The sequence below is a fragment of the Callionymus lyra genome, chromosome 7 (assembly GCF_982586985.1).
Source record: "Callionymus lyra chromosome 7, fCalLyr1.hap1.1, whole genome shotgun sequence".
Classification (NCBI taxonomy): domain Eukaryota; kingdom Metazoa; phylum Chordata; class Actinopteri; order Syngnathiformes; family Callionymidae; genus Callionymus; species Callionymus lyra.
Window position 1 is genome coordinate 13690179 of NC_141824.1, and position 22958 is coordinate 13713136.

General features: G+C 30.8%; 2 protein-coding genes across 2 annotated transcripts; both read right to left on the reverse strand.

Moving 5' to 3' along the window:
• Window positions 1-407: 407 nt before the first annotated feature.
• Window positions 408-5027, reverse strand: LOC148075105 (dehydrogenase/reductase SDR family member 13-like). Its single transcript, XM_087795184.1, has 5 exons — window positions 4716-5027; window positions 3232-3350; window positions 3013-3136; window positions 1966-2292; window positions 408-749 (listed from the first exon to the last, which is right to left on the reverse strand). The coding sequence occupies exons 1-5, from the start codon at window positions 4840-4842 to the stop codon at window positions 493-495; spliced, it is 954 nt and encodes a 317-aa protein (XP_087651310.1). The 5' UTR covers window positions 4843-5027; the 3' UTR covers window positions 408-492.
• Window positions 5028-7971: 2944 nt separating this feature from the next.
• Window positions 7972-14870, reverse strand: LOC148075106 (dehydrogenase/reductase SDR family member 13-like). Its single transcript, XM_087795554.1, has 5 exons — window positions 14713-14870; window positions 13516-13634; window positions 12226-12349; window positions 10963-11289; window positions 7972-8784 (listed from the first exon to the last, which is right to left on the reverse strand). The coding sequence occupies exons 1-5, from the start codon at window positions 14834-14836 to the stop codon at window positions 8522-8524; spliced, it is 957 nt and encodes a 318-aa protein (XP_087651680.1). The 5' UTR covers window positions 14837-14870; the 3' UTR covers window positions 7972-8521.
• Between the last annotated feature and the right edge of the window lie 8088 nt (window positions 14871-22958).

Here is a 22958-nt window from a genome sequence, read left to right on the forward strand (position 1 = left end):
TGATATGTATGATTAAATGAATACAATACAATATCATAAATAAATTGAGAATCGTATATTAAAGTTGGCATATAAAAAAATATTTAAAATAATTTAAAAAACATTCAATAACCATAGTTTTCTGATTCAAAAAATGGCAGCAAGATTTTTTCCTAATCTTTTATTTTTCTTCTTCAATTACTCGATTTTCCCTCTTGTCTCTTTAAACGCTTGTATACATCCATCCTTTTTTCTGCCTCTTATTCCAGTATACGTTATACAGGTATGTCCAGCAGGTGGCAGTAGAGGACAGACAGTTAAAATTCAAGTAAACCGTCCAAAAAAATTGGGTTTTGAATTGAAAATATGATATTTAATCTACAATAACTCATAATTCAGAAAGAAACACACGTATGCAGAAATTATTAGAAAAATAATTGATTCTTTATTTATTTTTTCAGAGGAGACGGGATCACGACGACCAAAAGAATGTGTTGCTGAGGACGAGAGGAGTCACAGACCCACCAGCCTCTCGCTCAGCTCCCACAGCTTCCTGCCCACAGCATCGTCTCGGCCTCGCTGGCTGACCTGCTGCTGGGCACATTGAGAGAAGAAGCGTCCGCTCAGAGGCTCCAGACCCTCCTGCAGGACACAGTGCAGGGAGGTCTGGCAGCCCCACTCCGGGTCCAGGAAGAAGAGCTGAGCCACGAGCTGCAGGGGGAACTTCTGCCACCAGATCATGTTGCGGCACAAGTCAGTGGAGATCACCCCTGAGAGAACACACACACACACACACACTTCATCATCATCTGAGCTTCTCTATAATATCTATGGACATATATCAGTGGCATCAGAATATTGAATAATTAAATCTACAATGTGTGTTTTATATTAATGGTTGAATTTAATAATTTAAATAGTGAAAGGTTTATTTTGTTTTTTATTCAATTGGATTTAAAAATATAGATTTTTTTTTTTAATTAATTATTAAATTAATTAGTAATTATTTAAACATAAAGTTTGATCTTTTACTTCCTATAATGGAAACAATTCTAATTCTTATATATATATTTTTTAATTCTTAGCCTTTTAAATGAAAGCATGAAAATGTTGGTATAATATTGACTTCAGAAAATACCTACTTTCAAATAACTATTACTTACTTTTTTAATTACTTACTAACTTCATCCAACTTTCAGCCAATCACACAATGCGCATATTTTTAATATATTTAATTTTAAAGGCAAAAAAATTCAAATAATTAAATTGAATTTAGAAAATGTATTTTTGAAGAATTAGACTTAGAATATGAAACTCTAAATCTAAAATGTTTGTCTTTTAATTAAATTATTGAAAATAAATGTCAATTTGCAAATAATTCATTTTAATTATTTGATTATTCAAACTTTTGAATACATAAATGATTGAATTTCATTGTTGAAAAAATCAATTAAAGCTTAAATTGTATATGGTGGCACGTATATATTTATATAATTATATATATTACCAACACTTTTATGTTGTACTATATAGTATAGTATATATGAGTGTATATATAAGTGTATATATATATATATGTAATACCAACATTTTTGTAATGGAAGTAGAAGATCAAACTATATTTATATTTATGTGTAAAAAATATATATATATTTATATATTTTAATATATAAAATATTTTAATTGAATTATTAAAAGAAAATTTCAATATGCAAATTATTAAATTCAAATATTCAATAGAAAATGATTAAATTTAAATAAAAAAAATAAGTTTTTAAAAGATTAAACTGTACGTGTAAAAAATAAAATCAATATATAAATAATTGAATCCATTATTCAATCCATTCTTTTTTAACGTTTCAATACAAAATTTAATTTCAATATTTCAAATGTTAAATTCAACCATTCTCTGTTCTAATATAATACATATATACAATACACTTGGATGAAAACCCTCTGATGCCTGGACCTGGACCTTCCACACACCTGGGTGAAGGCAGTAGCAGGAGACGCTGGATCCGTCCAGCCTGTTGGCCAGTTCTCTGGTGAAGAGCACGTTCAACAACTTGCTGTCGCAGTAGAGCTGGAGGTCTCTCCACGTGGACCCGCTGCAGACCGGGTCCGTCTTCCGTTCCAGGGCAGAGAAGTCCACCTTCCCGAGCCGGTACAGCAGACCGGACACGGTCACCACGCGACTCCCGCCGCACTGTTGCAGACGCTGCAGGAGCAGGTTCGTGAGCAGGAAGTGACCCAAGTGGTTCACGCCGAGGGTCCCGTCGAAACCATCTGCAGTGAGTCCACCACCCATCACACCTGGACCATGAAGAGGAGAATCATCATGGAAGTACATCAGTGCCATCAGAATAAGGAACCGTTTAATTGAACATTTCTAATGATTTTTTATTATTATTATTATTATTGAAATGTTGTTGTTTTTCAAGAATTTTGTATTTTTATTTGTATAATTTAATTCAATAATTTCTATATTTAATGTTTTATTTTTTTTTAATTGAATGACTATATTGATTTTTTTTAATATTAAAAGGTTGAATTTTTTTTTTTTTTTAATGATGTCTAAAAACAACAATTTAATTAAGAAAATATGATTCATATAATTATTATCACATTTTATATTGAATTTTAAAGGGTATGAATTAAAGAATGTTTAATTTAGAAAAAGGTTTTTTTTAATTCTTGGAAAATAATTAATTCAATGAATTGTAATCTTTCAAAAAATAGTTGAAAATATTAAAATATTTCTAATTCAATTAATTGAATTCTTGGAAAATTCTTGAAAATATTCTAATATTTCGAATTGAATGAATTGAATTCTTGGATAATTGTTGAAAACATTAAAATTCAATGAATTGTAATCTTTCTAAACTAGTTAAAAATGTTCAAATATTTTTATCTTAATTAATTTAACTCTTGGAAAATAGTTGAAACTATTCAAATGTTTCTAACTCAATGATTACAAAAGATTGCTCAGGGTTCTCTGCTCAGACACAAATGCATCGTGAGGCGTTCACTGACCGGCATTGTTGACCAGGACGTCCAGTCTGGGCTCCGTCTTCAAGAAGGTTTCAGCAAATGAACGAATGGACTTGAAACTGGCCAGATCCAGTTGAAGGAACAGAACCTGAGTGTTGCCGCTCTCCTGACAAACAAGACTTCCTGTTACCAACATCGTCAACACAACCTCCACCTCATGGTGTCAACATTTCTGGTGATTGTGAAGTGTTGGATCCAAACCTTGCGGATGTCGAAAGCAGCAGCTTCAGCTTTTTCTTTGTTACGACAGGCCAGGATGACCCGAGCTCCTCTCTTAGCGAGGCCCAGAGCCGTGGCTTTACCAACACCTGTGTTGCTGCCTGTGAGACGAAGAACATCCACAAGTACTGTAGTATTAGATAATACTCCTTTTATTGATATTTATTATTATTATATAGACAAGTCCCCCTTTTATTGTATTATTATTATTATTATTATTATTATATAGACAAGTCCCCCTTTTATTGTATTATTATTATTATTATTATTATATAGACAAGTTCCCCTTTTATTGTATTATTATTATTATTATTATTATTATTATATAGACAGGTCCCCCTTTTATTGTATTATTATTTGTATTATTATTATATAGACAAGTCCCCCTTTTATTGTATTATTATTTTTATTATTATTATATAGACAAGTACCCCTTTTATTGTATTATTATTATTATTATATAGACAGGTCCCCCTTTTATTGTATTATTATTATTATTGTTATTATATAGACAAGTCACCCTTACATTGTATTATTATGATTATATAGACAAGTCCCCTTTTATTGTATTATTATTATTATTATTATTATTGTTATTGTTATTATTGTTATTATTATTTTATAGACAAGTAGTCCCTTAATAATTGTATCATATTATTTTTAATTTTGTTTTGTTTTTTATAATTCAATTTTATTGTTTTTGATATTATTATTTAAATCTTCATTTTAAGGACAAATTGTTATAGTTTATTTTATTATTATTTGGTTTTTGTTCTTTATCCTTTATATTATTTTATTTGATTTAGTTTTTTGATTCCTTTACTTATGTCGCAAAACAGAAAATGATAAGATATATATATTTTTTAACTTTATGAGGACATGTCTGCACATTTTTTAATATTTAGGGTCTAATTATGACTCTAAACTTAGTCTTTAAAGATATAAAGACACAGACCAGTGTAATGAAAGTACTTATTTTACTATTCTGTTTCTTAATATGCGGAGTAAACAGGTTAAAATGAAGGTTTAAACTAGTATTTTAGTTGAAACCGAAAACAAAAATACGCTAAAAGTTATTCTAAGGGCAGTAAATGACATGCGCGTTACTTCTAACGGTCAGTAGGTGGCGCCCTCTGTTTATTTTTCTCACTATTTATTTAAACTTTCCTAAATTATATGTCATGTTATTCTACATCTTTCAGAATTAAAATAAAAAAGCAATGTGCTCTTTATTTAATCGCCTTTTTTAAAACTAAATTAAAAAAGAAATCCAGGATGTTGCGTTTGGAAATGACGTAAGCGGAAGTATTGACACACTTATTTCCTGTAAACTCAGATTTCCTCCCGCTGCTACTTAGAACGTCTTGAAAATGTACATTTAAAAAAACAAATGTTTATCTTCATTATTAAAATAAATGTTGTGTCAGGAAGTGAGTTGTGAAGCAAGTGAAGCTCTCTGTCGTTACCTGTTACAATGGCCGTCTTCCCTGTCAGCAGCGAGGGGCTTAAACACCTGGTGCCCCTGAACACACCATAGTAAAGCATCAGGTACGTGAACACAACACACACGCACACACACATGAAGAGCGACATGACTGTCCAGCTGCAGCGCCGCGGCTACACACCCGGAAATGGTTCTTCAAACGTCAGAATAAGACGTTTTAAATAATTTATTTTCTATTATTTACTATATAAGTTTATACAATTGTATCGGTTTATACTTTGTTGTGCGTCATCAGATACTTAATATCCTCTATGACGCGATGCTGAGGCACGGACAACGTCACAAGTCTGATTTTATGGTTTCCGGTTTTGTGACTTTCAAAACAAAAGGATTAGTTTGAATTATTTTAAGCGTCTACATAAATGCAAGATACGAAATATAATAATATTATATTTTTCATTTCCTTTTTTCTTTTTATGTTCTTTTTCCTGTAGGTCCTCTTCTTCTTCTTCTTCTTCTTCATCATCATTTTTTCACGTTCTATGTTTCTTCTCATTATTTGTACTATTATTAATATTATATTTTTCCCACTTATTATTTTTCTTCTTCATCATCATTTTATTTACTTTCTATGTTTCTTCTCAATATTTGTATTATTATAAATATGATATTTTTCCTACTTTTTTTTCTTCTTATGTTTTTCTCTGTATGTTTCTGTTTAGTTTTTATTATTATTATCATTATTATTATTATGTATTTATTTCAATATGATTTCCTACTTATTTTTTATTATTTTCCTTCTGCATCATTGTCGTCTTTTTCTTCTTCTTCTTCTTATAATTATTTTCATTATTACTATTATGTATTTATTTGAGTTGATTTTTATTTTTATTCTCATTATTTTTCTCATATTACTGTCTATATTATTGTTATAATTATTTATTTATTTATGTTATTCTAATTATTGTTGTATTTTGTTTCTTATTATTATTTTAATGATTATTATATTTAATTATAAAAGAATAGTTAGACTTCTAGTTGCTACATGACTTAAAAAATCTGAATTAAAAATAAGTATTTTAAGTTTCACCAAATATTTTCTAGATCAGTAAAAAAAAAAAATAGAGATAATTAAATCTTTTTTTGTTTGTTTGTTTTTATCATCAGTATTTGAGTCTACATATGGTCATTATATATGTTCAGAACAACTGGATGTTTGTTAAATTCAAATTACAAGATAAATCAAATTGTTCTGTGTGAATAAACATGCAAAGTCATGATGACTTCACAGGTTCGACCAGTTTCAGATGTGGACTGACCAGTGCGAGGGATCGGCTCACGTCTATCCAAACAACTGAGGGTTTGTTCAAGTAAAAAAAACTGATGAATCACGAAGATAATGTACAGACTGTAGGTGAAATGTCACTGCAGTAAAACACTGATATCAGGAGGAGGTCAGTCCTGTGTTGCTGTACAAACGCAGGCAAATTTGTTTTAAATAACCATCAGAATTCAAATCATATTCCCAGAGAACGTTGAGCTGAACATTTGAGGAAGTAAGAAAGAAAGAATGACCTAATGTTCTAACTTCCTTCCACTTTTCTTCTACAATTCAAATGAATCCATGAATTCTGAACACATTTGAGTTCAATGAACATCAGAGATAATAGTCAGAACCAAGAGTTTCCTTTTTATTCAAGTACTTTTGTACTTTATTGCTCTTCTACTGTGTTACGATTGTTTGTACTGCTGCTGTTTTTACTACGATTGTTTTGTTATTATTGTTTTTATCACCCTTTGATTTCGTTTTTAGTTTTTTTATTTTACTTTTCTTACTGTAAAATTCGCTGATGTGACAGTTTCCTTCACATTGGGACGAATAAAGAATTTTATTTTTTTTATCTTACGTATAAGATTCAAGATCTGGTGCAAAAGAATATAAATTATTGGATTCAATTATTAAAAAAAAAACATTTAAACATTTTTTGGTACTCTTTTGGTTTAGTCTGGTGTCACTATTATCTCAACATTTTAACATTAGATTTAAAAGGCTGCGAATCAAAAAATATTAAATTAACACTATTAAAAATGTTTGAATTGTAAAATCAAACTCTATGTGTAAAAAAGATAATTTAGACAGTATTCTCGCATTAAAAATGCAAATTAAAAAAACTTCAATGATAAATGATTGAATTAAATTGTTAAAAAAAAAGAATTTGAAAATCAAACTCTGTGTATGAAAAAATAATAATTTAGACAATATTTTAATTCCTTATTTTTTCAAAAAGCTTTGAATATTCAAATTACACAAGCTTTGAATTTAGAAATGATTAAATAAAAAAAATAAAATGGAACTTTATGTGCAATTTCTTTTTTTAATTGTCTAACACAAAGATAACCTAATAATAAATAACCAATTAAACATTGTTGTGTCGAATCAGACGAGTGTTAACCTTGATGATGACTCAGCAGTTCTAAAAGTGTCATCATTAATAAATGGTTGAATGTTACATCATTTTGTGAACTTTATTCATGGACGTGGGTGTGTTGATGAAACCAGAGGAACAAGAAAGTCAAACACCTGATCCTAGCTTTTCTTTTATTCTCCTCCAACAGCACAGAAGTGGTTGATCATCAGAAGAGTTTATTCTCAGAGTTTACTCTGAGACTTTATTCTGAGACTTTATTTTGAAACTTTATTCTGAGACTCTATTCTGAGAGTTTATTATGAGAGATTATTCTGAGAGATTATTCTGAGAGATTATTCTGATTGTTCTGAGAGATTGTTCTGAGACTTTATTCTGAGAGATTATTCTGAGACTTTATTCTGAGACTCTATTCTGAGACTTTATTCTGAGACTTTATTCTGAGACTTTATTCTGAGACTCTATTCTGAGAGTTTATTATGAGAGATTATTCTGAGAGATTATTCTGAGAGATTATTCTGAGAGATTATTCTGAGAGATTATTCTGATTGTTCTGAGAGATTGTTCTGAGACTTTATTCTGAGACTTTATTCTGAGACTCTATTCTGAGACTTTATTCTGAGACTTTATTCTGATACTTTATTCTGATACTTTATTCTGATACTTTATTCCGATACTTTATTCTGAGACTTTATTCTGAGACTTTATTCTGAGACTTTATTCCGATACTTTATTCTGAGACTTTATTCTGAGACTTTATTCTGAGACTTTATTTTGAGAGTTTATTCTGAGAATTTATTCTTAGAGGTTTTTTTGACAGTTTACTCTGAGACTTTATTCTGATACTTTATTCTGATACTTTATTCTGAGACTTTATTCTGAGACTTTATTCTGAGACTTTATTCCGAGACTTTATTCCGAGACTTTATTCCGAGACTTTATTCCGAGACTTTATTCTGAGACTTTATTCTGAGACTTTATTCTTAGAGTTTATTCTGAGAGTTTATTCCGAGACTTTATTCTGAGAGATTATTCTGACAGTTTACTCTGAGACTTTATTCTGAGACTTTATTCTGACTTTATTCTGAGAGTTTATTCCGAGACTTTATTCTGAGAGATTATTCTGACAGTTTACTCTGAGACTTTATTCCGATTCTTTATTCCGAGACTTTATTCCGAGACTTTATTCCGAGACTTTATTCTGAGACTTTATTCTGAGACTCTATTCTGACTTTATTCTGAGAGTTTATTCTGAGAGTTTATTCTGAGAGTTTATTCCGAGACTTTATTCTGAGAGATTATTCTGACAGTTTACTCTGAGACTTTATTCCGATTCTTTATTCCGAGACTTTATTCCGAGACTTTATTCCGAGACTTTATTCCGAGACTTTATTCTGAGACTTTATTCTGAGAGTCCGCTCATCCTCTCGCTGATCTCCCACAACTTCCGTGACGTGGCGTCGTCTCTGGCCTTCTCGTAGACGTCCCTGACGGTGCAGTTGGAGAAGTAACGTCCGCTCAGAGGCTCCAGACCCTCCTGCAGGGCACAGTGCAGGGAGGTCTGGCAGCCCTGGTCCGTGTTCTTGAAGAAGAAGGAGGTCATGGGGGTCAGGACGAGTTGCAGCGTGGAGCTGGTGTTCCGGGCCAGCTCAGAGTTGATGGCTCCTGCAGAGACGAGGGAGAGGGAGATGTTTAATGTCTCGTCAGAGTCAGAAACATATGAAGAACCTTCAGAAGATCGTGTCGGAAAATAACGTTTTATTTTGAAAATCTTAGCAGCTTCTCTAGGATTTATGGAAATAAATCAGTGTCATCAGAATATTGACTCCAATTTATATAATTTAACCTTTTAAATGTTATTACTTTTCCTAATACATACATTATTATGAATTATTGTCAAAAATTTAATTTAGTAATCTCTCTATCAAAATGTTTGTTTTCGTTTAATAATTGATAAAAAAAAAAAAGTTTTCTAAATGAATGCATTTTTTTTACATGTAGTTTGATATTATTATTATAATAATTATTAAAGAATTACATATTTTTTATTCGTAGCCTGAGATTATTGACGTCGTCACATGATTGGCTAAAAAGTTTGACTCCTTTGTTTTTGTTTTTTTATATGTAATTTTAAAAGCTATGAATAAAAAGAATATACAATTATTATTGAAATATTGAAATTATAATAAAAAACTATTTTAGTTTACTGGAAAATATAAGATTTTTTTTTAATGATTACTTTTTCAAAAACAAATGTAGAAATTTGTGAATTCAATGATTACTAAAAAAAAAGTTGCTTAAAAATGCTTTTATCAATCAAAATAAATCATTTATTTTGAAAATATTTTCAATGAAAAAAATTTAGTTCAGACTTTTCTTTGTTGAAACTGTTTTCTTTCATAAAGCAACTTTAATTCAGATTTATTTTTTAAACAAAATAATTAGCATATCAAACTCTACCTGAAAGAAATTCATTCATTTTGATTTTTTTTAATTCAATTAAAAAAATGAAACTTTTTAAATATAGAAATTATTTAATTCTTTTTTTTTTAAATTGAAATCCTTAAAAAAAAACACACAGTAGTGCAGCAGACACACACAGTAGTGCAGCAGACACACACAATAGTGCAGCAGACACACACAATAGTGCAGCAGACACACACACAGTAGTGCAGCAGACACACACACAGTAGTGCAGCAGACACACACAATAGTGCAGCAGACACACACAGTAGTGCAGCAGACACACACACAGTAGTGCAGCAGACACACACAGTAGTGCAGCAGACACACACAGTAGTGCAGCAGACACACACACAGTAGTGCAGCAGACACACACACAATAGTGCAGCAGACACACACAATAGTGCAGCAGACACACACACAGTAGTGCAGCAGACACACACACAATAGTGCAGCAGACACACACACAGTAGTGCAGCAGACACACACAGTAGTGCAGCAGACACACACACAGTAGTGCAGCAGACACACACACAATAGTGCAGCAGACACACACACAGTAGTGCAGCAGACACACACAGTAGTGCAGCAGACACACACAGTAGTGCAGCAGACACACACAGTAGTGCAGCAGACACACACACAATAGTGCAGCAGACACACACAATAGTGCAGCAGACACACACACAGTAGTGCAGCAGACACACACAATAGTGCAGCAGACACACACACAGTAGTGCAGCAGACACACACAATAGTGCAGCAGACACACACACAGTAGTGCAGCAGACACGCACACAGTAGTGCAGCAGACACACACACACAGTAGTGCAGCAGACACACACAATAGTGCAGCAGACACACACACAGTAGTGCAGCAGACACACACAATAGTGCAGCAGACACACACACAGTAGTGCAGCAGACACACACACAGTAGTGCAGCAGACACACACAATAGTGCAGCAGACACACACACAGTAGTGCAGCAGACACACACAATAGTGCAGCAGACACACACACAGTAGTCCAGCAGACACACACACAATAGTGCAGCAGACACACACACAATAGTGCAGCAGACACACACAGTAGTCCAGCAGACACACACAATAGTGCAGCAGACACACACACAGTAGTGCAGCAGACACACACACAGTAGTCCAGCAGACACACACACAATAGTGCAGCAGACACACACACAGTAGTGCAGCAGACACACACAATAGTGCAGCAGACACACACACAGTAGTCCAGCAGACACACACACAATAGTGCAGCAGACACACACACAGTAGTGCAGCAGACACACACAATAGTGCAGCAGACACACACACAGTAGTGCAGCAGACACACACACAGGTGGACCATGTTCCTCACCCGGGTGCAGGGAGTAACAAGTGACCCCGGTGCCCTCCAGTCTCTTGGCCAGCTCGTGGGTGAAGAGCACGTTGCACAGCTTGCTGTCCGAGTAGACCTGAAAGACCTCGCGTAAGGACGTCCCGAGTCCCAGAGCCTTGTCTTTGTTCAGGCGGTCGAAGTCGATCGAGCCGAAGTTGTGAGCCAAGGACGAGAGGTTGACCACGCGACTGGGTCTGCACTGCTTCAGGCGCTCCAGCAGCAGGTTGGTCAGCAGGAAGTGGCCGATGTGGTTCACGCCGAACATCATCCCGAGTCCGTCCTGCGTGCGGCCCTGCATGTACACGCCTGAGACCAGAGCATCTGTTGTTAACGTCTGGAGCTTCGACACCAGGACTCGTCTCTCACGAGAGAAAATGTGACGTTTGAATGAAAATTCTGCAAGTTTGTCTGATGCCACAAAACACCTGAACTCGTTTTCTCCTGAAGAATATAAAGGTAACCTGGGTGCAACCTCGGTTCTATGAATGTCCCCGTCCCCCTCAGCACGACTGAAGAATTGACGAATATACTCAATTAACTTATTGTTGTATTTTCAAATGTATTTTTTAGATTCAATTCAATTCTTATTGACGTTTGGTTTTTGTGGGTGTATTTCAATCAATTTCTCAATTATTTATTTTTCAAAGATTTTTTGTTTTATTTTAAGGATTTTTTCTCTTTATTTGTTTTTTACATTATTTATATATCATGACATTCGCAATTTCAACATGTTCACACTAGGAACCAAAACTTTTGGGTTGTGTTTCTATTTCTTTGATATTTTTAATATATTTCATGAATTTTTTTGTATTTTTCAAATTACAGAAAATCACATTTTGAACTATTCAATACATTTTCTTCAAGAAGCCAAACTTTGGTCGTTGTTTTCTGTATTTTAATCATTTTATTTAATCACATTTTTTAAATTAATTTTATTTTTTGAGACATTTATTTATATATTTTTGATATTTATTTTAATTTATTTCAGATTTCTTTGTGTTCATCCACCAGTACCAAACTTTTTATTTATTTTAATTTTTAATCATTTTTTTTACATTCAAATTCGTTTATTTTTGTATTTATTTTTATGTTTTAATATTTTTTAAAATTTCTGATAATCACAAATTCAACATTTTCACACATTTCGTTATGTTCCCAAACTATTGTGATTTTTAAAAATTAAAAATAGACATTTTTTGGAATTTTTTTTCGAAACATAGTCTGGTTTCCAAACATCTATACCTGCATTGTTGATCAGGAGGTCCAGTCGAGCTTCAGTTTTCAAGAATTCTTCTGAGAAACTGCGAACAGACTTCAGACTTCCTAAGTCCAGCTGCATGAAGACCACGTTACTGCTGCCGCTCTCCTGGAAGAAACACCTTTTACTGAGGGTCCTGCTGATGTTTCACTCACTCGTGTCGATCGGAACAAAAAATTCAAAAGAATTCAAATTTCTAAAAAAGGATTACAATTGTACAAAGCCAAAGCTCTAAAACGTGAAGAAAAAAAATTGGGGGAAAATAAAAAATTTGGAAAAACAAAGGTCTAAAGACAAAAATACTATTTTCAAAAATGAAAGTTTTGAGTCCTGGTAGACGCTGTGAACGTAAAGATTTATTTTCTGAAAGGTCTAAAAACAAAGGAAAAGGGAGGAAAAAAACGCAAAACATAATAAATCAGGATATTATCAAAAATGGTTAACTTAAGAAATGGATAAAATTTAACAAAACAGTTTAAGCCCTGAATTGTGTAATTTATAAAAAATTATATACTAAGAATTTGGAAAAATATGAAAATTTTGGAGTCCAACATTTTTTATATTTTAACCCTGTTGGTCAGGGTGACCCAAATATCTGGAGACAATTAAGTTGACCCAAAGACAACAAGGGATACCTCAAACCCATTTGTTTTCGGGCCTTTGGGTCACCTTGACCCAGAGACAACTCAAGGGACACCACAAACCCATTTGTTTTCTGGCCTTTGAGTCACCTTGACTCTGAGATAAGACAAGGGATACCTCAAACCCATTCGTTTTCGGGCCTTTGGGTCACCTTGACCCTTAGATTACACAAGGGATACCACAAACCCATTTGTTTTCTGGCCTTTTGAGTCACCTTGACTCTGAGATAAGACAAGGGATACCTCAAACCCATTCGTTTTCGGGCCTTTGGGTCACCTTGACCCAGAGACAACTCAAGGGACACCACAAACCCATTTGTTTTCGGGCCTTTGGGTCACCTTGACCCAGAGACAACTCAAGGGACACCACAAACCCATTTGTTTTCTGGCCTTTTGAGTCACCTTGACTCTGAGATAAGACAAGGGATACCTCAAACCCATTCGTTTTCGGGCCTGTGGGTCACCTTGACCCTTAGATCACACAAGGGATACCACAAACACATTTGTTTTCGGGTCCCTTAATTATTTTTTCCTCCTTCCCCAAAACATTTTACAATGATCTTAAATCATCAGTCGACACATGAACGTTGGTCTGCTTTGACTTCAAGCGTCTGTCCTGAGGCGTCGACTCACCCTCCTGACGTCCAGCACAGCAGCTCCTCCTCTCTCTGGGCTGCGACAGGCCAGGACGACTCGAGCTCCTCTCTTGGCCAGATCGATGGCCGTCATCTTCCCGATGCCAGTGTTGCTGCCTGCAGGTGAGACACACGGGACACACTGTTGAACATTCTTTTTACATTCAGATGTTTATGTTACGCCGTTTTTTATATTCCAGCTCTGAACATTCGATGTACAATCATGTGTTTTTTCATCGTAAATTTTGTGATTTATTTTTAATTTTTTGTTGTATCATCAATATTTTTTAGATAACAAAACAACATTTATATAAATATTTCCACACATTGCTTTTGGTGTTCATCTGGTTTCACCAGGATACAAACTTTTTTTGGGCATTTTTATCCATTTTTAGACTCTTTCTTTTACATTTACTTAATTTTTTCCCCCCAGAATTTTAGATTAAATTGATTTGTGTTGATATAAGTATGTTTTTTTGGGCATTTTTATCCATTTTTAGACTCTTTCTTTTACATTTACTTAATTTTTTCCCCCCAGAATTTTAGATTAAATTGATTTGTGTTGATATGAGTATGTTTTTCTGGTATTTTATCCATTTATTACACATATTCATGTTATATATGTTTTTTTAAATGTTACTTTTTTACATCTTTTTCTTATTGTTTTTTTGCATTATGATCCTTTAAAAAATATTTATAATTATTGTACGTATCTTTTAATTTATTTATTGTTTCTTCCGGATTTTTGACAAGAAATCACATTTGAAACATTTACGCACATGTTGTTGTGTAACATCGTCCACTGGGACCTGAATTTTGCTTTTGTGATATTTTCATTCATTTTCATCCATTTTATTTTTTCGTATTTTTACCATTTTTTATGTTTTTTTTCGTATTTTAAGAATTTCTTTAGAAAAAATACTTTTAGTTCTCTTGCAGTTGGATTAATAGACTTCAGTAAATACACTTATTGGTCATTTGTCATGTTTTTTTTACAGAAAAATTCGATTTTGTTTAACTTCTAACAATTTCAACCAAAAATCACAAAGAAATAATTTGATTAAACCAAACAAAAAAAGTAAGAATATTCCTTTTTCCCCCACGATTAATAGTGAAACTAACAAGTGTCAGATCAGAGGTAGAGAAGGATTGTTGGTGGCGAGAAGAGAGGAATAAAAGAAGGTAAAACACTCACCGGTCACGATCACAGTCTTGTTGTGCAGCTTCACTGAACTCATGCATCTTCTTCCCTTAACCACCACCTCTCTGAACACATACAGTCCTGCAGCGACGACGACCAGCAGCAGCAGCAGAAACATGTTGATGGTTTGAACTTCTACACACAGACTGACAGTCGACTGTTTCTACGTCCACACCTACTTCCTGTCTGGGTGTGTCTGACATGGTGCTCTTATCAGGACTGTTGACATTTTTGTGTGTGCGTGCATGTGTGTGTGTTTGTGTGTGTGTGTGTGCATGTGTGTGTGTGTGTGTGTTTGTGTGCGTGTGCGTGTGCGTGTGCAGGTGCGTGCGTGTGTGTGTGTGTGTGTTGCTCTCTTTGTGCCACACATAGCAGTCTGTCCTCGAACCATCAACTTCTTTCATGGATTTTCTTCAAGTCATCGTGAAACTGCTTCTTTGACATTTTTCTGACTCTTTGAAGAGAGAACAGATCAGATTAATGTTTAATGAAAGAGTCTCAATCATTTATAAACATTTAAGACTATTTTAATTTGTTGACATGATATAATGTCGTACTAAAGTACAATTTTATAACGTCATAGTATGACAACGTTATTATATCTTACTTTAGTACGATGTTATTATATCGTTCTTTGGTATGATGTTATTATATCATACTTAAGTACGATGTTATTATATCGTTCTTTGGTATGATGTTATTATATCATACTTTAGTACGATGTTATTATATCGTTCTTTGGTATGATGTTATTATATCGTTCTTTGGTATGATGTTATTATATCGTTCTTTGGTATGATGTTATTATATCATACTTTAGTACGATGTTATTATATCGTTCTTTGGTATGATGTTATTATATCATACTTTAGTATGATGTTATTATATCGTTCTTTGGTATGATGTTATTATATCGTTCTTTAGTACGATGTTATTAAATCTAACTTTGGTATGACGTTAAATAAATCATACTTTAGTACGATGTTATTATAGCATACTTTAGTACGATGTTATTAAATCTAACTTTGGTATGACGTTAAATAAATCATACTTTAGTACGATGTTATTATAGCATACTTTACTATGACGTTATTTTATCATACTTTAGTATGACGTTATGTTATCATACTTTAGTACGATGTTATTATATCGTTCTTTGGTATGATGTTATTATATCATACTTTGGTATGATGTTATTATATCATACTTTAGTACAATGTTATTATAGCATACTTTAGTACGATGTTATTAAATCAATCATACTTTAGTACGATGTTATTATAACATACTTTAGTACGACGTCATTATATCGTTCTTTGGTATGATGTTATTATATCATACTTTGGTATGATGTTATTATATCGTTCTTTGGTATGATGTTATTATATCATACTTTGGTATGATGTTATTATATCGTTCTTTGGTATGATGTTATTATATCATACTTTGGTACGATGTTATTATATCGTTCTTTGGTATGATGTTATTATATCCTTCTTTGGTATGATGTTATTATATCATACTTTAGTACGATGTTATTATATCGTTCTTTGGTATGATGTTATTATATCGTTCTTTGGTACGATGTTATTATATCGTTCTTTGGTATGATGTTATTATATCATATTTTAGTACGATGTTATTATATCGTTCTTTGGTATGATGTTATTATATCGTTCTTTGGTACGATGTTATTATATCATACTTTAGAACGATGTTATTATATCGTTCTTTGGTATGATGTTATTATATCGTTCTTTGGTATGATGTTATTATATCATACTTTAGTACGATGTTATTATATCGTTCTTTGGTACGATGTTATTATATCATACTTTAGTACGATGTTATAATATCATACTTTAGTACGATGTTATTATATCGTTCTTTGGTATGATGTTATTATATCATACTTTGGTATGATGTTATTATAGCATACTTTAGTATGACGTTATTTTATCATACTTTAGTATGACGTTATGTTATCATACTTTAGTATGACGTTATTTTATCATACTTTAGTATGACGTTATGTTATCATACTTTAGTACGATGTTATTATATCGTTCTTTGGTACGATGTTATTATATCATACTTTAGTACGATGTTATTATAGCATACTTTAGTACGATGTTATTAAATGTAACTTTGGTATGACGTTAAATAAATCATACTTTAGTACGATGTTATTATAGCATACTTTAGTACGATGTTATTAAATCTAACTTTGGTATGACGTTAAATAAATCATACTTTAGTACGATGTTATTATAGCATACTTTAGTACGATGTTATTAAATCTAACTTTGGTATGACGTTAAATAAATCATACTTTAGTACGATGTTATTATAGCATACTTTAGTACGATGTTATTAAATCTAACTTTGGTATGATGTTATTATATCATACTTTAGTACGATGTTATTATATCGTTCTTTGGTATGATGTTATTATATCATACTTTAGTATGATGTTATTATATCGTTCTTTGGTATGATGTTATTATATCGTTCTTTAGTACGATGTTATTAAATCTAACTTTGGTATGACGTTAAATAAATCATACTTTAGTACGATGTTATTATAGCATACTTTAGTACGATGTTATTAAATCTAACTTTGGTATGACGTTAAATAAATCATACTTTAGTACGATGTTATTATAGCATACTTTACTATGACGTTATTTTATCATACTTTAGTATGACGTTATGTTATCATACTTTAGTACGATGTTATTATATCGTTCTTTGGTATGATGTTATTATATCATACTTTGGTATGATGTTATTATATCATACTTTAGTACAATGTTATTATAGCATACTTTAGTACGATGTTATTAAATCAATCATACTTTAGTACGATGTTATTATAACATACTTTAGTACGACGTCATTATATCGTTCTTTGGTATGATGTTATTATATCATACTTTGGTATGATGTTATTATATCGTTCTTTGGTATGATGTTATTATATCATACTTTGGTATGATGTTATTATATCGTTCTTTGGTATGATGTTATTATATCATACTTTGGTACGATGTTATTATATCGTTCTTTGGTATGATGTTATTATATCCTTCTTTGGTATGATGTTATTATATCATACTTTAGTACGATGTTATTATATCGTTCTTTGGTATGATGTTATTATATCGTTCTTTGGTACGATGTTATTATATCGTTCTTTGGTATGATGTTATTATATCATATTTTAGTACGATGTTATTATATCGTTCTTTGGTATGATGTTATTATATCGTTCTTTGGTACGATGTTATTATATCATACTTTAGAACGATGTTATTATATCGTTCTTTGGTATGATGTTATTATATCGTTCTTTGGTATGATGTTATTATATCATACTTTAGTACGATGTTATTATATCGTTCTTTGGTACGATGTTATTATATCATACTTTAGTACGATGTTATAATATCATACTTTAGTACGATGTTATTATATCGTTCTTTGGTATGATGTTATTATATCATACTTTGGTATGATGTTATTATAGCATACTTTAGTATGACGTTATTTTATCATACTTTAGTATGACGTTATGTTATCATACTTTAGTATGACGTTATTTTATCATACTTTAGTATGACGTTATGTTATCATACTTTAGTACGATGTTATTATATCGTTCTTTGGTACGATGTTATTATATCATACTTTAGTACGATGTTATTATAGCATACTTTAGTACGATGTTATTAAATGTAACTTTGGTATGACGTTAAATAAATCATACTTTAGTACGATGTTATTATAGCATACTTTAGTACGATGTTATTAAATCTAACTTTGGTATGACGTTAAATAAATCATACTTTAGTACGATGTTATTATAGCATACTTTAGTACGATGTTATTAAATCTAACTTTGGTATGACGTTAAATAAATCATACTTTAGTACGATGTTATTATAGCATACTTTAGTACGATGTTATTAAATCTAACTTTGGTATGACGTTAAATAAATCATACTTTAGTACGATGTTATTATAGCATACTTTACTATGACGTTATTTTATCATACTTTAGTATGACGTTATGTTATCATACTTTAGTACGATGTTATTATATCGTTCTTTGGTATGATGTTATTATATCATACTTTGGTATGATGTTATTATATCATACTTTAGTACAATGTTATTATAGCATACTTTAGTACGATGTTATTAAATCAATCATACTTTAGTACGATGTTATTATAACATACTTTAGTACGACGTCATTATATCGTTCTTTGGTATGATGTTATTATATCATACTTTGGTATGATGTTATTATATCATACTTTGGTATGATGTTATTATATCGTTCTTTGGTATGATGTTATTAAATCAATCATACTTTAGTACGATGTTATTTTATCATACTTTAGTATGACGTTATGTTATCATACTTTAGTACGATGTTATTATATCGTTCTTTGGTACGATGTTATTATATCATACTTTAGTACGATGTTATTATAGCATACTTTAGTACGATGTTATTAAATCTAACTTTGGTATGACGTTAAATAAATCATACTTTAGTACGATGTTATTATAGTATACTTTAGTACGATGTTATTAAATCTAACTTTGGTATGACGTTAAATAAATCATACTTTAGTACGATGTTATTATAGCATACTTTAGTACGATGTTATTAAATCAATCATACTTTAGTACGATGTTATTATAACATACTTTAGTACGACGTCATTATATCGTTCTTTGGTATGATGTTATTATATCATACTTTGGTATGATGTTATTATATCGTTCTTTGGTATGATGTTATTATATCATACTTTGGTATGATGTTATTATATCGTTCTTTGGTATGATGTTATTATATCATATTTTAGTACGATGTTATTATATCGTTCTTTGGTATGATGTTATTATATCGTTCTTTGGTACGATGTTATTATATCATACTTTAGAACGATGTTATTATATCGTTCTTTGGTATGATGTTATTATATCGTTCTTTGGTATGATGTTATTATATCATACTTTAGTACGATGTTATTATATCGTTCTTTGGTACGATGTTATTATATCATACTTTAGTACGATGTTATAATATCATACTTTAGTACGATGTTATTATATCGTTCTTTGGTATGATGTTATTATATCATACTTTGGTATGATGTTATTATAGCATACTTTAGTATGACGTTATTTTATCATACTTTAGTATGACGTTATGTTATCATACTTTAGTATGACGTTATTTTATCATACTTTAGTATGACGTTATGTTATCATACTTTAGTACGATGTTATTATATCGTTCTTTGGTACGATGTTATTATATCATACTTTAGTACGATGTTATTATAGCATACTTTAGTACGATGTTATTAAATGTAACTTTGGTATGACGTTAAATAAATCATACTTTAGTACGATGTTATTATAGCATACTTTAGTACGATGTTATTAAATCTAACTTTGGTATGACGTTAAATAAATCATACTTTAGTACGATGTTATTATAGCATACTTTAGTACGATGTTATTAAATCTAACTTTGGTATGACGTTAAATAAATCATACTTTAGTACGATGTTATTATAGCATACTTTAGTACGATGTTATTAAATCTAACTTTGGTATGATGTTATTATATCATACTTTAGTACGATGTTATTATATCGTTCTTTGGTATGATGTTATTATATCATACTTTAGTATGATGTTATTATATCGTTCTTTGGTATGATGTTATTATATCGTTCTTTAGTACGATGTTATTAAATCTAACTTTGGTATGACGTTAAATAAATCATACTTTAGTACGATGTTATTATAGCATACTTTAGTACGATGTTATTAAATCTAACTTTGGTATGACGTTAAATAAATCATACTTTAGTACGATGTTATTATAGCATACTTTACTATGACGTTATTTTATCATACTTTAGTATGACGTTATGTTATCATACTTTAGTACGATGTTATTATATCGTTCTTTGGTATGATGTTATTATATCATACTTTGGTATGATGTTATTATATCATACTTTAGTACAATGTTATTATAGCATACTTTAGTACGATGTTATTAAATCAATCATACTTTAGTACGATGTTATTATAACATACTTTAGTACGACGTCATTATATCGTTCTTTGGTATGATGTTATTATATCATACTTTGGTATGATGTTATTATATCGTTCTTTGGTATGATGTTATTATATCATACTTTGGTATGATGTTATTATATCGTTCTTTGGTATGATGTTATTATATCATACTTTGGTACGATGTTATTATATCGTTCTTTGGTATGATGTTATTATATCCTTCTTTGGTATGATGTTATTATATCATACTTTAGTACGATGTTATTATATCGTTCTTTGGTATGATGTTATTATATCGTTCTTTGGTACGATGTTATTATATCGTTCTTTGGTATGATGTTATTATATCATATTTTAGTACGATGTTATTATATCGTTCTTTGGTATGATGTTATTATATCGTTCTTTGGTACGATGTTATTATATCATACTTTAGAACGATGTTATTATATCGTTCTTTGGTATGATGTTATTATATCGTTCTTTGGTATGATGTTATTATATCATACTTTAGTACGATGTTATTATATCGTTCTTTGGTACGATGTTATTATATCATACTTTAGTACGATGTTATAATATCATACTTTAGTACGATGTTATTATATCGTTCTTTGGTATGATGTTATTATATCATACTTTGGTATGATGTTATTATAGCATACTTTAGTATGACGTTATGTTATCATACTTTAGTATGACGTTATTTTATCATACTTTAGTATGACGTTATGTTATCATACTTTAGTACGATGTTATTATATCGTTCTTTGGTACGATGTTATTATATCATACTTTAGTACGATGTTATTATAGCATACTTTAGTACGATGTTATTAAATGTAACTTTGGTATGACGTTAAATAAATCATACTTTAGTACGATGTTATTATAGCATACTTTAGTACGATGTTATTAAATCTAACTTTGGTATGACGTTAAATAAATCATACTTTAGTACGATGTTATTATAGCATACTTTAGTACGATGTTATTAAATCTAACTTTGGTATGACGTTAAATAAATCATACTTTAGTACGATGTTATTATAGCATACTTTAGTACGATGTTATTAAATCTAACTTTGGTATGACGTTAAATAAATCATACTTTAGTACGATGTTATTATAGCATACTTTACTATGACGTTATTTTATCATACTTTAGTATGACGTTATGTTATCATACTTTAGTACGATGTTATTATATCGTTCTTTGGTATGATGTTATTATATCATACTTTGGTATGATGTTATTATATCATACTTTAGTACAATGTTATTATAGCATACTTTAGTACGATGTTATTAAATCAATCATACTTTAGTACGATGTTATTATAACATACTTTAGTACGACGTCATTATATCGTTCTTTGGTATGATGTTATTATATCATACTTTGGTATGATGTTATTATATCATACTTTGGTATGATGTTATTATATCGTTCTTTGGTATGATGTTATTAAATCAATCATACTTTAGTACGATGTTATTTTATCATACTTTAGTATGACGTTATGTTATCATACTTTAGTACGATGTTATTATATCGTTCTTTGGTACGATGTTATTATATCATACTTTAGTACGATGTTATTATAGCATACTTTAGTACGATGTTATTAAATCTAACTTTGGTATGACGTTAAATAAATCATACTTTAGTACGATGTTATTATAGTATACTTTAGTACGATGTTATTAAATCTAACTTTGGTATGACGTTAAATAAATCATACTTTAGTACGATGTTATTATAGCATACTTTAGTACGATGTTATTAAATCTAACTTTGGTATGACGTTAAATAAATCATACTTTAGTACGATGTTATTATAGCATACTTTACTATGACGTTATTTTATCATACTTTGGTATGACGTTATGTTATCATACTTTAGTACGATGTTATTATAATCGTTCTTTGGTATGATGTTATTATATCATACTTTGGTATGATGTTATTATATCATACTTTGGTATGATGTTATTATATCGTTCTTTGGTATGATGTTATTATATCATACTTTGGTATGATGTTATTATATCATACTTTAGTACGATGTTATTATAGCATACTTTAGTACGATGTTATTAAATCAATCATACTTTAG

Excerpts from the sequence above, each read along its gene's own strand:
- LOC148075105 (XM_087795184.1), bottom strand. The coding sequence starts at position 4,842 with ATGTCGCTCTTCATGTGTGTGTGCGTGTGTGTTGTGTTCACGTACCTG. Across the intron at positions 2,293-3,012 it reads CGTCCTGGTCAACAATGCCG|GTGTGATGGGTGGTGGACTC; the intron begins GTCAGTGAACGC and ends TTCATGGTCCAG. Across the intron at positions 750-1,965 it reads CTGCTACTGCCTTCACCCAG|GGGTGATCTCCACTGACTTG; the intron begins GTGTGTGGAAGG and ends GTGTTCTCTCAG.
- LOC148075106 (XM_087795554.1), bottom strand. The coding sequence starts at position 14,836 with ATGTTTCTGCTGCTGCTGCTGGTCGTCGTCGCTGCAGGACTGTATGTG. Across the intron at positions 12,350-13,515 it reads CTGTGCTGGACGTCAGGAGG|GAGAGCGGCAGCAGTAACGT; the intron begins GTGAGTCGACGC and ends TGTTTCTTCCAG. Across the intron at positions 11,290-12,225 it reads CCTCCTGATCAACAATGCAG|GCGTGTACATGCAGGGCCGC; the intron begins GTATAGATGTTT and ends CTCTGGTCTCAG.